General features: G+C 55.6%; 1 protein-coding gene across 14 annotated transcripts in view; it reads left to right on the plus strand.

Moving 5' to 3' along the window:
* The window catches only part of SHANK3 (SH3 and multiple ankyrin repeat domains 3), a 284,023-nt gene that overhangs the window by 124,981 nt on the left and 141,308 nt on the right, over positions 1-17,734 (plus strand). For 12 of the 14 annotated variants that reach the window (XR_014941032.1, XM_085533171.1, XM_085533169.1 and 9 more), the window contains one exon: positions 10,757-10,780. The exons of the other annotated variants lie outside the window; for them this stretch is intronic. Coding sequence is in view for 11 of the 12 variants with exons in the window: in XM_085533171.1 (XP_085389297.1) it covers positions 10,757-10,780 (24 nt within the window). In the remaining variant the exon portion in view is untranslated. The remainder of the gene's footprint in view (positions 1-10,756; positions 10,781-17,734) is intronic. 14 annotated transcript variants of the gene reach the window in all.

Here is a 17,734-nt window from a genome sequence, read left to right on the forward strand (position 1 = left end):
CTGGTGTGATGGGGTCGGTCTCATGCTGGGTTTGTTGCTCTGGATGTTTCTTCATGAGCTGTCGGCAGGAATTGGGTTGAAAGCACAGTGCAGGTCAGGCAGTGAGCAGGGCAGGGGGCTGTGACCATCCTGGTGGCCATTGGGTGACAATCAGTGCTGATATTTCATCTGTAAAATAGCAAAACTACGTGCAGAGAAGGGAGTCTGTCCTTGAGCTGCTGGTTGCTGCCAATGAGAAACAAAATGAGGTGTCAGAGCCCCCAAAAAGGGGGGAATGGATCGGCACCAGCCTCAGAACCCTGAGGTTGCAGAGGGACCCGGGCAGCAGCCTGGGAATAAGGGGAAAGCAGGAGCACGACGAGCGCGCCGGTTCTGGATCTCTTTTCTTCACACGTTGTGATCAGGAGGAGTGATTCTCAAGCAACTGTTACTATGTGCACCCAGCAGCAGGTTCTGCTCCATGGTGCAGTCCTTACTGCCGTTCTGTGTTGCAGTATCTGAGCCGATGGTGCCATGATAGTTCTCTGTTGCACTGGGGATTTAGAGACGGGGTTGTTTTACCTGTGGCTCGGGTTGTTGTAAGGCTCTGACTTCCTTCTGCCATCACACAGTACGACGTGGGGATCCTGGTGGGTGAGGAGCTGCTCAGCAGCCATAGAACCATGGGATGGTTTGGGTTGGAAGCTCCCTCCAAAGGCCGCCCGGTCCCATTCCATGCAGTGAGGAGGGACCCCCACAGCTCCATCAGTGCTCACAGCCCCATCCTCTGACCATGGGTGTCTGCAGGGATGGGCAGCTCCGCCTCTTTGAGCAACCTGTGCAGTTCCTCACCACCCTCTGCATGAAGCATTGCCGTACTGGGAGCCTTACACCTGCCCAGGAGCTGCCCCTGGGGGCTGCTGAAGTCTCTCCACTGCAACTCTGTTCTGGAGGCAGCTCTGGAACCTTCCACCCTTTGTGCCTGTCTGCTCAAATTAAAGGATCACTCAGGTTGGAGAAGAGCCCTGAGCTCACAGAGCCTGGCTGTAACATGCTGCTCCCAGCTGCACGGCCACTCATTGGGGTGCCCCGGCCACAACAGCACCAGGAGCTGCCTCCAAGGTCAGCACAACTAAAGGCTTGTGCTGTGCTCACAGACCAGCACTCAGTGCTGACTGGTGCTCACTTGGGATCCATGTGGCCCCATAGGGCTGCGTGTTCCATTGATGGGGTTGAAGGGCAGCACCCGCCTCGTGCTGTAGTGTCCCCTGTTCTTGAGGCCCCTCTGTTCCCCCCGAGCCCCGTCTCTGTGTCACCATTTGGGGCTGGGTGTCCCCATGAGCCCCCGGGGTCACACTTATCACTCTCAGTTCCCCATATCCCTGCAGCTCCTGGGGACTGGGCTGTATAGGAAAGAGCCATTGGCCCAACACTGGGGTTGGGTGGGAGCTGGGGGGCTCCTGGCACACATTGGTCCCACCGATGCTGGTCCCACTGTGTGGGTCCATCCGGGCTGTGCCGTGGTGGTCGCAGCACTGGGCTGGTGGTCGTGGTTGGAAGCGTTTTCAGGACCACGGACAGCTCTTGGAGACCTTAGTCCATTATTTCCTTCAGCTGGAAACTGAGGAGCGAACGGTGGAAGGAAAACCTAAGAGTGGGTTATGGAGGTTGGAAGGAAACGAACAGAATAAAACTGAAGTGTCCTGGGGAGCTGGAAGAACCTGGTTTTGGAGGAGAAGGGGATTTTGTTGCGTGGGCTGCTGGTGCCTGGACAAGCAGTTGGAGAAAGGTGGAGGGAAATGGGATTGTTTGGTTTGGAGAAGAGAAGGATGTGGGGAGACCTCAGTGTGGGCATCCAGTGCTTGGAGGGAGTGTATAAACAGGAGGGGGAACGGCTGTTTGTGAGACGGACAGTGACAGGACAAGGGGGAATGGTTTGAAACTGAGACAGGGGAGGTTCAGGTTGGATCTTAGGAGGGAGTTTGTCACCCCGAGGGTGGTGACGCACTGAACAAGTTGCCCAAGGAGGCTGTGGATGCCCCATCCCTGCAGGCATTCAAGGCCAGGCTGGATGTGGCTCTGGGCAGCCTGGGCTGGTGGCTGGTGACCCTGCACACAGCAGGGGGTTGGATGGGATGAGCATTGGGGTGTCTCTCCTTGTGAAGCTCCATCTGCTCATTTCTACATAAATATCTGACCTCCTTCGTATCCCTGCTCACCCCTTCTGGCCAGTCGTGGCATTAGACAGGCAGTTGTGCCTGATGCAGAGAAGTGTCCATTTCCATTGGTCTGTGGAAGCGGCTCCTTGGCTTATTGATGCAATTCTTGTCCAGATGTTCCGCGAAAGTTCCATTTTTGTTTCATTTTTTGGAATCCCACTCACCATTTTGTGTCTGTTCTGTATCTGCTCAACCACACTTTGGTGTATTCACACTTGTAGGGCTGTTCCAACCTGCCCATGGCTTTGTCCTCCCATTTGTTGGAGGGGCTGCAATGGGAGGAGGGGCACGCAGCCCACAGCAGGGCTTGGGGCTCTGGGGACTTTGAGGTCGCTTCCAGCCTGACCATTCTGTGGCTCTTTGGGACCCACAAGGGCTCTGTGGGGCAGGACGGCTCCGGCTGTGAGGATGCAGCCCATGGGGGTGGGACCAGGGTCTGTGTGTGTGGATCCCCCGGGCAGCACAGGACCCTTCCCCCAGGTGAGCAGCAATGCTGTGGGCCAGGAAGGTGCTATGGGGCGGTGGGTGCAGGGAAGGGCAGTTTGTGGGGCTCGTACAAGGTCTCCAAAGTGCTGCTGATGGTCTGACATCAATCACACCTTATGAGGAAGGTTAGGAGTGCCTAACGAGGACAGGGCAATGGGAAGAGGTGTCAGAATTGACTACAGCGTAAAGAAGAAATGGAGATTCCCTGGGGACATGCAGAACGCGCCGTCCCTCTGTGGTTATTAAAGCTGCCACCGGCTGGCGTTACAAACTCTATTTTTAGCAGCTCTAAACTATGGTGAGGAAAAAAATTGGTCTGGCCTAAAATTTTGTCACTCTGCTTCAAGTTTAATTCTTGCCACGGGTCAGGCTGCGCAAGTCGAGCTCGCTCAGCGTAGAGTCACAGATTCATTCAGGTGGAAAAAACCTCTTGGGTCCCCAGATCCAACCTGAACCCATCCCACCGTCCCACTGCCCACGTCCCCCAGTGCCCCATCCCTGTGCTCACCCAACACCCCCAGGGATGGGGACTCCCCCCTGCCCTGGGCAGCTGTGCAGTGCTGACCGCTCTTTGGAGCACAGCTTGGTCCCCATCTCCACCCTGACCCTCCCAGCACCGTCAGCCCATCCCCTCCCGTCCCATCGCCATTCCCTGCGGATGGAGACCAACCCCTCCTTCACTCCATCCTCCTTTCAGGAGGGCACAGAGCGCTCAGCTCTCCCTGAGCCCCTCTGCCCCACACTGCCCCATCCCCTCCCTCAATGCTCCCCATGGGACCTGCATGACCGCGGTGCTTTGTAAAGCAGGGCTGCATTCCAAAGCAAGTGCTGTAGGTCCTGCAAGAGATCCAGAGGTCCCTGAGCATTTCCTTGTGTTCCACTCATGGACTGAACCCCATGTTGAAAGCAGGTGGGCTCCTGCCACTGATCCCACAGCTCCCTTCCTAGCACTGTTTGTGGGAATTCCTTTTTCCGGGTGTTTCTGTACCCACCTCAGCACTGGGATGGAATTGGAATTCCTGGATCAGCTTTTACTTCGAAACAGGGTCAAGAAATTCGTTCAGTTCCCTCCTTCTTTCTGGGAAGGTCGTTTTGAAAGAGATGGGAAGAAGCCAGGATGCGGCTGGTGGCCGTCGCTCCGAGGATTACACAACCCCTCGGGATCGCTGTCTGCCATCAGTCCTGCTTTCTGCTGTGCTACATTTCCCCGAGTTTAGGGCAGGATTTTTCCACTGAGAAACTGTGTTGTGGGTCGGGAACGCGGCCGCTGGGTGTTGGTGCTGTGTGAGATGAGATGTCCAACCACAGCACAACAATCCCTCTGGAAATGAGAGAATAATCCACCAGAAAGGCTGCGGGGGGACCTCACTGTGCTTGAAGGGAGACCACAAACAGGAGGGGAACGGCTGTTTGTGAGGGTGGGCAGTGATGGGACAAGGGGGAATGGTTTGAAACTGAGACAGGGGAGGTTCAGGTTGGATCTTAGGAGGAAGTTTTTCCCCCCGAGGGTGGTGACGCACTGAACAGGTTGCCCAAGGAGGCTGTGGGTGCCCCATCCCTGCAGGCATTCAAGGCCAGGCTGGATGTGGCTCTGGGCAGCCTGGGCTGCTGGTTGGTGACCCCGCACACAGCAGGGGGTTGGATGGGGTGAGCATTCCCGTGCTGCTGTGGGTTTGTCATCCATTCCTTACCTGCGTGTTTTAATGACATTTCTCCTCTTATTAACGGGGAGTGGTAATGATCGTTTCCCTTTTCAACATTTCCCTGTTTGCATTTACAAGGGAGGCTGCCTCAGTGCCTCTGAAACTCAGGAAGATGAAACTCCTCAGCGCCTTCAGATGCTGTTGATGTGGGTTTCAGATGTGCTGTGTGGGTGCCCCACATTACTGCGCGTTGCCATCTGAATGTTGGTGGTGGTGCTTTGCTTCTGCAGCCTGTGCTGGGAGCTCCCTGCTTAAGGCTGTACAGTCACAGAACCACTGAGGTTGGAGAAGACCTCTGAGATCACTGAGTCCAACCCAACTCATCTCAGTGTGCCCATTGAGCAGAAGCAGCCCTGCTTGGGACACAGGCAAACGTGCTGCCATCCACCCTGCTCCATCTCCTGCCTTCCTTGGGCTGCTGCTGTGAGTCGCTGCCTCCTGAGCCCCCTCTTCTGTTCCCACCTATGAGGTTCCTGCTGACCCCCCTTGTGGTTCAGCAGTGGGATCTGGGGCCAAGGGCAGCAAACCATGTGTGCGTGCGCCCAACGTGCACCACAAACACCCCTTGTTTTCTTGGTCTTCTTTCCACCAGGCGATGCGGAGCGGCTCCGTGTTTCTCTCTCCTTTGTGCATTTTGCTTTTGGATGCACTTTTTCCTTCCAAGAATTCTTTCTCTTGCAGATAACCCCTTTTTAAATGTTCCTTGCCAAGCCCGTGATCCAATTTGTTCCTCATCCACTGGTTGTTCTCCGAGCGCTGCAGGACTTAAAAGTGCAGATGCCTGGGGAGAAGCAGGGAGTAATCCTCTTAATTTAACACCAAAGTGTTTTTCAGGAGGTTTGTTGGGGGGATTTGCGCTCCTGAACTCCTCCTGAAGGTCCTTCTCCATTTCCTGGGCTTTGTCTACATCCGAGCTCTGCAGCAAAGCAGGATTTGTCCCTTGTGCACTGCTGAGCGCTGTGGTGGAGGGGATGGGCCCCACAGTCCTGCCAGCACAACAGACATGATGCCTTCCTCAGAGCTTCTTCTGTCCACCACCCCATACCTGGTGTTTGGCTTTGTTGGGCCTCTTAAGGTTCTTTGGGGCCCATCCCTGTGTGTTGGGATTGGGGTAACCCCATACTGCTCACCCATCCCTGTATGTTAGGATTGGAGTAACCCTGTTACTGCACACCCATCACCATTTGTTGGGACTGGGGTAACCCCATACTGCACACCCATCACCATGTGTTGGGATTGGGGTAACCCCATACTGCACACCCATCTCTGTGTGTTGGGATTGGGGTAACCCCACTGCTTCACACCCATCACCGTGTGTTGGGATTGGGGTAACCCCATACTGCACACCCATCACCATGTGTTGGGACTGGGGTAACCCCATACTGCACACCCATCCCTGTATGTTGGGATTGGGGTAACCCCATACTGCACACCCATCTCTCTGTGTTGGGATTGGGTAACCCCATACTGCACACCCATCTCTCTGTGTTGGGATTGGGGTAACCCCATGCTGCACACCCATCTCTCTGTGTTGGGATTGGGGTAACCCCATACTGCACAACCATCCCTGTATGTTGGGACTGGGGTAACCCCACACTGCACACCCATCCCTGTGTGTTGGGTAACCCAACATCCCTGCTTTGCTCCAGGTGATGCTGTGAGGCTGCTGGGAGCCCGAGGGGTGACTCACCCACCAGCGTGGGGCTGGCTGCCATGCACAGCCACACCTGAGGCCGCTGTCTGGACTCCCTGCAGTCAGTGGTGAGAAATAGCTCTTCCAAAGTGCAATTTATCTCATCCCAAGTTAGACATTTAAAATCAGTCTGATGAATCACGCTCTGAAATAGCCCGTTTCTCTGTTGACTAGCTCAGATATAGATAGCCCTTTTGCTGTCTCTCCTGACCATTAGTGGGTTCTCTTGCAATCCACAGCAGGGATGTTGGCTTCAGCATCAGCTTCCCGTGCTCTGCTGTCATCTTCAGCCTCCCATGGGGGAAGTCAGCAAATAGGACAGCGCTGATCTGACACCTCAGCTGACCCAGATGGAGATAACCAAAATTCTTGGTCTTCTCCTGAGTTATTGGTCCCTCAGCACAAGGAAGATGTTGATGCCCTGGGGGGGTCTGCAGCACAGCGCTGTGTGTGGGGATGGGGCAGTGTGGGGCAGAGGGGCTGAGGGAGAGCTGAGCGCTCTGTGCCCTCCTGAAAGGAGGATGGAGTGAAGGAGGGGTTGGTCTCCATCCGCAGGGAATGGCGATGGGACGGGAGGGGATGGGCTGACGGTGCTGGGAGGGTCAGGGTGGAGATGGGGACCAAGCTGTGCTCCAAAGAGCGGTCAGCACTGCACAGCTGCCCAGGGCAGGGGGGAGTCCCCATCCCTGGGGGTGTTGGGTGAGCACAGGGATGGGGCACTTGGGGACGTGGGCAGTGGGATGGGCTGGGGTTGGGTCGGGGATCCCAGAGGTCATTTCCAACCTACATGATTGCCTGATTCCCTTGGAACCAGCAGTTGTTCCCCAATGAACCACTGTTCTTCCTTCCCATGTGGCTGTAGTGTTGCTCTGCAGAGGGGGTGAGAGCTGGGCACTCGTGGCTGTCTCTGCTCCATTTAAATACCTCGTTTGTCTATTTAGTCTCATAATGATGAGGTTAATGAACAACTGAACAGCCCCAGAGGTGCTGTGCTCCCCATGGATGTAGGATGTTTCTGTCAGGGGCTGCTGGTTGCTGGGGTGCAGCGGTGGCTCCTGAGCTCTGCTGGGAGAAGGATTTGACCCCTGTCCCTGGGGGATGCTGCACGTGGGTCCCAGGGCTGATGGGAGCAACTTGCCTTGAGCCCAGCTGTGTTTGGGGATGACATGCAGACCCTGCGGGGTCCCACCCTGCGGGGCTCCCCAAGCAATGAGTCACCACCGCGTCTGGAAGCTGCCGCTGCTGGGAGCAGTGGTGGGCGGGAGGGGCCCTCCTCGGTGTGTTTTTCTTGTCTTGATTAAGAATTAGCAATGATCCACACGTTCTGCTCTTTGTTTAACTCCCTCTGTCAGATGTGTGTGTGCTCCATTGTCATTTATCCCTGCTGCTTGTCGGAAGGCGCGTTTCCTTCCCCACGGGATCACAGCTGATGGATCTGAGTACAACGCGGGGCAGTTACTGTGCTCGTGGGTGGGTGAGAGGTGCCCCCACCGCTGTGCCCAAGGGTCAATGTGCCAAGTCCCAGCTCCTATCTCCAGGAGCCTCAGGGAATGGGGGCTGAGATCTGAGCCTTGGGGTGAGACTGGGTGCAGGGTGGTGTGAAAGCCAAACCCGGAATGGAGACCTTGCACCATATACATGGGTAGCATAGAATGATAGAACCATGGAATGGTTTGGGTCGGGAGGGACCTTCATAGAACCATAGAATGGTTTGGGTCAGAAAGGACCTTCATAGAGCCATAGAATGGTTTGGGTTGAAAGGGACCTTCATAGAACCGTAGAATGATTTGGGTCTGGAGGGACCTTCATAGAACCATAGAATGATTTGGGTTGAAAGGGATCTCTAAGGGCCATCTGGGCCCAGTCCCTGCGAGGAGCAGGGAAACCCACAGCTCCAACAGGTGCTCCAAGCCCAGACTGTGGGTGGATGTCCCAAGAGACCCGTAGCAGGCTGATGCTGAGGGCCTGTATTGCCTATTTCTAGATTATAAGGGATGATGGTGAGGATTTTCTGTGATTGCTGTGCATTACCTCTGGATACCAGGTAGCTGACTTTCAATGGTGGGAACAGTCACAGTTCATTAGGAGCACGAATGTCATGGATGGAGGCAGCTGTGTGAGGTTCTGCAGCTGGGCACATGCACTCACCTGGAGGAGCAGGAGCTCCTCTGCTGACTGCAGTGCTCTCCAGGGGCTGTGGGCTGGAAGGGGGGTCCCATGGTGGCCGCTTGCAGGGGGCGGTTGGGGGCGTTTGGCTTCTGAGCGTTGTTCTCCTCCAAGTCCTCGCCACTGTCCATCTGCACGGCAATGGGGGCTGAATGAACATCTGCTGGCCAGCAGCGGTCATTGGAGGCTTCATCTGCTGGATCCCTCCATGCCTCCCCCCGATGCCCACCCAGATGGTGCCCCCTGGAGCAGCCCCTGCTGCCCCGACAGCCGCCGTGGCCTCTGACTTGGAGCTGAAATCGTTCATTTGGTTTGGTTTGGTTCACTCCCAAAGCTATAATTATCATAAAAGAAATTATATCCGCTTTAATTCCGCCGAAGAGCATCTACTTATAAATATGATTTGCTGTGACTAATACATTTCGGTTCAGATCTCTGATATAAATTAACAAATCTTTTTGCACATGAGAGCGCCGGCGCCGTAATGGATTCGTTCCATCCGTGGCGGATGGGAAGGGCTGCACCCAGGGCTGCAGCTTTGCTGATCTGCAGGAGCTGGTTGGGGTCTCTGGGCATCTCCCACCATTGCTGCTATTTGCAAACTTCTGGACGTGCAGCTGGTCGCTGTAAATCCCACTGTTGGATCTTTGGCTGCTGCTTTTCCCAGGGGGAATAGAGTTTCCTTACTGCCCCTTCTTCACTAAGATTCCTCTAGGCTCCAGATCAGGGAGTCCCGGAGCACTTCTACACATGCACACAAAAAAGAGAGTGCTGTTGTTCCCTCTGGGTTTGAGGTGTTTGTGGTAATTCTGATGTTATCCTGGCAATACAGCATGGCCTTACCCTACAGCATGGCCTTGCCTTAGAACGTGGCCTTACCATGCAACATGGCCTTTCCTTACAGTGTGGCCTTACCCTACAGCATGGCCTTGCCCTACAGTGTGGCCTTGCCCTATAACATGGCCTTGCCCTACAACATGGCCTTGCCCTATAACATGTCCTTGCCCTATAACATGTCCTTACCCTACAGTATGGCCTTGCCCTACGGCATGGCCTTGCCCTACAGTGTGGCCTTTCCCTACAACGTGGCCTTGCCCTACAGTGTGGCCTTGTCCTACAGTGTGGCCTTGCCCTACAGTGTGGCCTTTCCCTACAGCATGGCCTTGTCCTACAGCATGGCCTTGCCCTACAACATGGCCTTGCCCTACAGTGTGGCCTTGTCCTACAACGTGGCCTTGCCCTACAGCATGGCCTTGTTCTACAACATGGCCTTGCCCTACAGTGTGGCCTTGCCCTACAACATGGCCTTGCCCTACGGCATGGCCTTGTCCTACAGTATGTCCTTGCCCTACAGCATGGCCTTGCCCTACGGCATGGCCTTGCCCTATAACATGTCCTTGCCCTACAGTATGTCCTTGCCCTACAGCACGGCCTTGCCGGATGATGTGGTCTTGCCCTACAATGTTGCCATGCCCCACAGTGCAGCCTTGCCCCCGGTAACATGGTGAAGATGTTTCTTCTGCCAAATGTCATGGCGAACAAATCTGAGGCTGAAATGTACTTTGTGGATGACCTCTAAAGACGACCTGTTGGGTCCAGGGTTGCCACGTCAAATTCACAGTCTCCTTCCTTAGAAACCTCTAAATTAAGAGGACATTCCAGTCCGATGTCCTGAGGTGTGCATGGAGCTGGCAGCTCTCCTTATTTACCTTCCAGAATTAGAAACTCGTTCATTAATTCAAGGCAGCGCCTTGTGTTCCTCAGCATGACCTTAGTGGCGTCCCAGATTTTGGCTGTGAGGGGAACGTGGGCCTATTATTAGAGGAAAAGCTTGGGTTGGGCTTGGCAGGCTGCAGCGGCCGTAGGACCAACGCGTGCTGGGACAGCTCAGCTCTCTGCTCACCAGGAGCTGTGCTCACAGCAGTGCAGGGCTGCAATGGGAGCTGAGCAGGGCAGAGCATCTCCTGGTGAGGAAGGGCTGAGAGCTCTGGGGCTGAGGGGGGATCCAAGCAATGGCTTTGGTCTGGCGTTACACACAAGCACTGCCATGAGGACTGTGGTGGCTGGAAGTACCCAGCTGCTCATGTCCTCTCTGGAGCACACCAACAGTTGGCAGTGCTCATTGAATTGTCATGGAATCATGGAATCATGGAGTGCCTCGGGTTGGAGGGTCGTCCAGTTCCACCCCTGCCGTGGGTCGTGTGCCCCCCAGCTCAGGCTGCCCAGGGCCCCATCTACCCACCCAGAGATGGAGCACCCGCAGCTCCGGGGTTGCCTTTTGTTGGTGTTAATCTGCTTTTCTTTTAGGTAAAGAGGAGGCTGTGTTTATAAAGTAGCCTGTTAGTTTTGGTCTGTGTGGCGGTGCGGAGCGGCTGCATCCCACGGATGTGGGCTTCAAGGGGCCACGTCCCAGGGGTGGTCCTGTGCTCCGACCCCGCACGGCGCTGCTTTGCTCTCAGCTAACACACATCCCATGGTTTTTCTCTTCTATTTCCATTCATGCTTCGCAGTAGACGAGCAGCTTCATGAACTGGGTAACTATGATTTTTATTCTCTATTTTTTTTCCCTTCACTTTCCTCTGCACCTTTTATTCCAGCCTTCTCCTCGCTGTGCCCTTTGTGTGTAGGACTTAGGACCCACATCTGCACCTTTCCTCTTCCTTGATCAGGACCCACATCTGCACCTTTCCTCTTCCTTCTTTGATCAGGACCCACATCTGCACCTTTCCTCTTCCTTGATCAGGACCCACATCTGCACCTTTCCTCTTCCTTCCTTGATCAGGACCCACATCTGCACCTTTCCTCTTCCTTCCTTGATCCCGCCGTGTAGCTGGATGGGGCTGTGTAGTGCAGAAGGGGCTCCTTCCCTGCTGTTCCTTCCACGATCCCTGCAGTTTCTCTGTTCCTGCATGTGCACTGTGAGGGGCAGGGGACACGAGCAGTGGGGGGAGGCGCTTCCCACCACGTTCCTTCCTCGTGTGAGGCCCGGTGAGAGCTGATCTATGATCCATTTGGGCCTCTGCAGAAGCTGTGCTGCTGCTGGGTGATCCATGGGGAGCGGAGCGCTCAGCCCTGTGCCTCCCCTGGGAATCGCGGGATCACAGAACAGGTGGGTTGGAAGGGTCCGTAAGGTGACAACCACAGAATGGTTGGGTTGGAAGGGTCCTTAATGATGACGGAACCACAGAACAGGTGTGAGAGAAGGGTCCTTATAGGTCATAGAATCCCACAGTGGTTGAGTTGGAAGAGTTCTTATAGATAATAGAACTACAGAATGGTTGGGTTGGGTATCTGTGGTATCTGTGTGGCGCCCGCATGGCAGGGCAGCAGGAACAGCCCAGCAGGTGAAGGGGCTGTGGGCACTGAACCACAGAACATCCCAAGCTGGAAGGGACCCAGTTTCTCCCATGATGGAGTAACACAGGAGTTAAAGATGAGGATGCAGAAAAATCTGGGGGATGGCTTCAGGACAGCAACAGGCAGCAAAGGAGAAGAGAGAAGCTGAAGTCCAGGAGCTGCTTTTCCTCCCTGGGATGCACCCAGAGCTCTCACTGTGCCCAAGGAGCAGGGTGGGATGGCCCTGTGCATTCCCCTATGGGATAGCCCTGTGCATCCCCCTATGGGATGGCTCTGAGCATCCCCCATGGGATAGTTCTGAGCATCCCCCTATGGGATGGCCCTGTGCATCCCCCTATGGGATGGCTCTGTGCATCCCCCCATGTGATGGCCCTGTGCATCCCCCTATGGGATGGCTCTGTGCATCCCCCCCATGGGATGGCCCTGTGCATCCCCCATGGGATAGTTCTGAGCATCCCCCTATGGGATGGCCCTGTGCATCCCCCTATGGGATGGCTCTGAGCATCCCCCTATGGGGTGGCTCTGAGCATCCCCCATGTGATGGCCCTGTGCATCCCCCTATGGGATGGCTCTGTGCATCCCCCCATGGGATGGCTCTGTGCATCCCCCCATGGGATGGCCCTGTGCATCCCCCATGGGATAGTTCTGAGCATCCCCCTATGGGATGGCCCTGTGCATCCCCCTATGGGATGGCTCTGAGCATCCCCCATGGGATGGCCCTGTGCATCCCCCATGGGATGGCCCTGTGTATCCCCCCATGGGATGGCTCTGAGCATCCCCCTATGGGATGGCCCTGTGCATCCCCCATGGGATGGCCCTGTGTATCCCCCCATGGGATGGCTCTGAGCATCCCCCCATGGGATGGCCCTGTGCATCCCCCATGGGATGGCCCTGTGCATCCCCCATGGGATGGCTCTGAGCATCCCCCCATGGGATGGCCCTGTGCATCCCCCATGGGATGGCCCTGTGTATCCCCCTATGGAATGTCCCTGTGCATCCCCCTATGGGATGGCTCTGTGCATCCCCCATGGGATGGCTCTGTGCATCCCCCCATGGGATGGCTCTGTGCATCCCCCTATGGGATGGCCCTGTGCATCCCCCCCATGGGATGGCCCTGTGCATCCCCCTATGGGATGGCTCTGTGCATCCCCCTATGGGATGGCCCTGTGCATCCCCCCATGTGATGGCCCTGTGCATCCCCCATGGGATGGCCCTGTGCATCCCCCCTATGGGATGGCCCTGTGCATCCCCCTATGGGATGGCTCTGTGCATCCCCCTATGGGATGTCCCTGAGCCTTTGGTTCTTAGCAAAAACACTTGAGTTCAGAGATCAGTGGGATCTTTGTTGGTGAGCTGCTGGGGCTGATGTTTGGTGCAGGGATCGCACTGCAGCAGCTCACCCCAGGCCCTGGGTAGGTCTCTGGGTGCCGTAGGGGCCACATGGGGCACTGTGGCTCACCAGCACCGTTTGGCCCCTTGCAAACCATTGCGGGTGTTTCGCTGGAATGCAATTCAATTTGCAAATGCTGGTTCTGCTCAGCTGCACTTCCTGGGGCTGTGCTGACTCACGGGCAGCGCTGGGCAGCAGTTCTTTGCTCAGCTCTCCTGTGGAGCTGGCAGAGCACAGCACAGCCCTGCTTGGGTCCCAGCCATTGTCCGGCGCTGAATGTGAGCCCTGATGTCTCTGAGGAGCAGCAGAACCTGCCGGGTTACCTTGAAGCAGCTCTTGTTACCGAGCACAATAACGAGGCACATTCAGGGCGGATGAGCTGCTTCAAAAGGAGAAGGGGGAAGAAAGGCGTTATTGAGGTCTGCTTCAAACAGCAGCATTTCAGCTCTGCTCAGGTCCTGCTCTTCTCACTGGGAAATCCCAGCACCATTTCGATCTCTTGGTGTTCTTGGAACCAGCACCTTGTAGTCGAGAAATGGAGCACCTCCATCAGTGACTCTTAGTTAGGGAATGGATCAGCTCCTTTAGTGGTGTATGAGCTCCTCGCTCTTCGTCCTTGGGGTATTTCTGAACCAGCAAGAACTTCCCTAAAAATTAAGTGTTTTTCTCCTCTCTCATCATTTTTCCCTCTTTATTTCCCCCCTGGGGGTCTCATCAGGGTCTGTGCTCTGCAGCTCACTTGCCACGCGGCTGGGAAGGATTTGGAGCTCCTTCCCATCCCCGCTTTGCAGACGCGGGTTTCTCTTGCCTTCCAGGTGACTTCATTAATTAGCACGTTTCTCCTCCCTCGAAAGGTTTTGCTCCGCTTTGCAGCTCGTAGCACAGACAGCAGATGCTGGAAGCCGTGCAGCAGAGGCGGCGTTTGCTGCACAGACACTGCAGGGCTGCCAGCTCATCTCCTGAGAGCCCCCCTGGCGCCAGCGCTACCGATGGCAGCAAACACTGGTCAGCGTCAGAGCCAGCAGCCGCGTGCAGGACGGCGCTGAGGAAGGAATGCCGTAACAAAACCACTTCCCACCTCTCAAGTTTTCTTCTTCACGAGACTTTCCATTTTGTTCTTCCATAGGAAGCCCATCCAGTAGCTCTGCTCACACTGTGTGTTGCCCACTGACCTCTCTGTACCCACCAAGTGCTCTTGCATTGCTGCAGGGACGACTGGCGCTCTGTGTTGTTCAATTCACGCTCTCCTCCTGATGCATTTTGCTCTGTAGTTCTGGCAGCCCTGCAGAGCTCTCAGATGTTTCCTGGGGTCCCTTTGCTTTGGAGGTCACTTGGTTGGAAGGTGGTTGGAGCTCATGGGGTGCTGCACACCGAAGTGCTGTCCATGCTGTATGGAACAGTTACCCCACGAGGCTGTGCCTCTCCTGGTGTAATCACAGTATCTCAGTTACCAGCAGCTCATTTGCTGTGATGGCAGCTCAGTGGAAGTGTATCTGCTCTGTGCTGTAGTCCCTTAATACAAGAAGATGACAATGGCTGTTTGACCAGGTGCTGCCCCATGGTGGCCCCATGCTGAGGTCTGTTCCAGAGCTTCACTCTCATGACCTTCTCCTGGAGCTTCTTTCACATCTCTGTCCCTTTTGCCACAGAACAGCTGGAAGTTCTGCATCCTTAAATCAGGGGGCACGGCTGGGGTCGTAGAACCATAGAATGGCCTGGGTTGAAAAGGACCATGATGGTCATCCAGTGTCAGCCTTGACTGTGCCTGGTCCTACAGGGTCCTCTACTAACCCGAGGAGAGGCAGTGCTGGGGGCTGCCCCAGGTCCATCAGGAAAGGAGAGAATGCAGCGGTACCCTTAATTAATGCCTTCATGTTTAAGTGCTGATGTTGAATCTGGACTCCTTTGGATTCCAAGAAGCGTGAGGAAGTGGCACTGAGGGACGTGGATTATGGGGATGCTGGGGGTGGGTTGGGGATCTCAGAGGCCTTTTCCAACATTAATGATTCCGTGACACTGGTTTTCGTTGTTTAATTGTGTGGCTAAAGGATGGTTGTCACCTGCTTTTTAGGCAGAAGCAGGCTCTGAAAACCTTCCTAACCTTGCTTTACATGTGGAAAATAAGAGAAAATGAAGAGACAGTTGTGTAGACTTTCAATTTAAAAGGGTGACATTTGGAAACCCTGTGAGTGATCACTCTTCTTGCTGTGTATTGTTTGGGGAGGTGATGTGAAGGGAAGCTGTCAGATGGGACAAACGAATATTGTTCTAATTGTGGTGCTGCTTTGGGTGCCCCAGTATCACAGCAACCCGGGATGGTTGGGTTGGAAGGGACCTTAATGATCATCCAGCCCCGCTCCTGCCGTGAGCCTGACCTGCCCAGCGCCCATCCAGTGTCATTCCCCTTAGTCCCATCACTCTCTGCCCGTGTACAGAGTCACTCCCCTTCCTGCTCATAGTTTCAGTCCAAGTACTGGGAGGCCGCAGTGATGTCTCCCCATGGCCATCCCTTCTCCAGGCTGCCCCTCTCTTGGCCTTTCCCCGCACAGAGCTGCAGCCTCCAGCCATCCCCATGTCCTCCTCCAGCCCCATCTGGAGCTATGGCTGGGAGCTCCATGCCAGTCCCTGCAGCCATAGGGCTGCATGGAAGCCCCACACAGGGCCGAGTCCTGCCCTGCTCGGTGCTGTGCTGCCTGCAGAGCTGGAGCTGTGTTCCTGGCTCATATCGTTGCAGCACGAGTGCATTCCTCTGCCCAGGCCGGGGCTGCCCGTCCCTCCGTGGGCTCTGCAGGAATGAGCTGCGGGGGCGGCCGCTAATCAGAAATGAATCCTTCCTTTCATCTGCTCCCTTCCCTCATTCACTTTGGTGTGGGCGTTTCTGTCTGGAGCAAATTGGATGGCAGGCTGATGGAGCGGAGCCTATGGGAGGAGCGGTGAGCAGCAGCAGCTCCTGCCTGCCCTGTCCCCATGGCTCCATCCATCGCAGCGCCGTGGCCGCCCCACTCGTGCCATTGGCTCAGCCATTGTTTTCTATAACAGACTTCAGAAGAGAAAATTAAACACAGTTATTAACCACTGCGAGGCTCCCAGAAGGACTGAGCAGAGCTGCGGTGTCTGCTGGTTGTTTCACAATACACCGTAGCGCTCACACTGTTCTGCTTTCCACCTTAACTTGGATCTGCAGGCATGCGGCTCCTTCCTCCCCTTGCAGGTTCTGGATAGAAGATATCCCCACTCCCCATCCCTAGATTGAGAACATCCCCACTCCCCGTCCCTACACTGAGGACATCCCTGTCCCTACATTGAGAACATTCCCACTCCCCGTCCTTACATGGAGGTCATCCCCTGTCTCTGTCTCTCCCTGGCTGCATTTACTGCCTGCATGGTTTGAGTTTTTCGGGCCATCTGTGAAGCCCTTTTGGTAGAACCCCCCTGTGCTGACAGCACCTAGCACTTCCTCCATCTGTGCTGCAGAGCAGAGGCACAACCCTGGCACTGCACATCACCTTCCCTGCTGCTTTCCCTGGAGCACTGCGAACAGATGGGGAGACCTCAGCGCAGGAGAGACACCAACCTGCTGGGGGGCAGCCAGAGAAGGGCCATGAAAAGGGTCTGAGGGATGGAAAGGGGTTATTCAGACTGGAAGCTCTTCATGCTGGGGGTGGTGAGGCGCTGCACAGGTTGCTCATAGAGGTGCTGCTGCCCATCCCTGCAGACAGCCACGCTCAGGGGATGGGGCTGTGAGCACTGATGGAGCTGTGGGGTCCCTCCTCACTGCAGGGAGTGGGACCAGGCGGCCTTTGGAGGGACCTTCCAACCCAAAGCATCCTGTGATCATTGATGGAGTCACCCCCTGGGGCTGCACTCTGCCATTGCAGGACGTGGGGCAGCAGTGGGTTGAGCTGCATGGCCCTGACAGGGCTCTGCTTCTGTGCTGTGTATGTTTGTACCAAACCCGGTGCGTTTGGGATCACAGGAGATGGTTAATTTGCAGAGCGCTCCACTTCTGAGAAGTGCCGTGTCATGCTGCACGGCGCTTGGGCAGGAGGAGAGGTCTTGTGCTAATTAGAGAGCTGCGAGCTCTTGGCATTTGAAATTGCAAAGGTGTCAGTGTGCTGCTCGGGAGCGTGCGGTCTGGTCATTCTTGTTGTGAATAAAGCAGCAGCTGAGCGGCTCCCAGCACTGCAGGGCAGGGCGGCTGCAGGGGCACAGCCTGGGGGTGCCGGGCACAGCAGTGGCGATGTTCAGAGTTAATCAGTGCAAATGGTGCACGGGAGGAAGAGCAGCCCAAATACTGCACGGACAGCAAAGGGAGTCGGTCGGCTGCTGGCGTTCAGATCTTGGAGTGATGGCTCCTCCCTTGTGCTGTCAGTGATGGTTGTGAGTAAAGAGATGAGCAGCAGCGCTGCCGATGAAGTCAGCGCGGTGCCAGGAGCTGCTGCACCACTCCCAACAGAGAAAGGTGGTTGTTAGAACAGGAGTGATCAACGTGCACGGGGTGAAGCTGTGATGGGCAGACCAAGGAGCCCTCTCCATGAGGTGTACATGCAGTTGTATTAATGATACAGAGATTGTGACAGGGGTGCTCGTGGTGGTCAGTGGCCCATGGGTCAGTGCCATTCCAAGCATCATCTGCACAAGGAAACACCCACATGGACTTTGGGACTTATCTCTTTGGGAGGTGAATGGCTGGGTCTGTGCTGGCACGGACAGACTGCCTGCAAATTCTTCATATGGCAAC

Source organism: Coturnix japonica, unplaced genomic scaffold (assembly GCF_054131305.1).
Source record: "Coturnix japonica strain WE unplaced genomic scaffold, WE-NBRP24 Scf055, whole genome shotgun sequence".
NCBI lineage: Eukaryota > Metazoa > Chordata > Aves > Galliformes > Phasianidae > Coturnix > Coturnix japonica.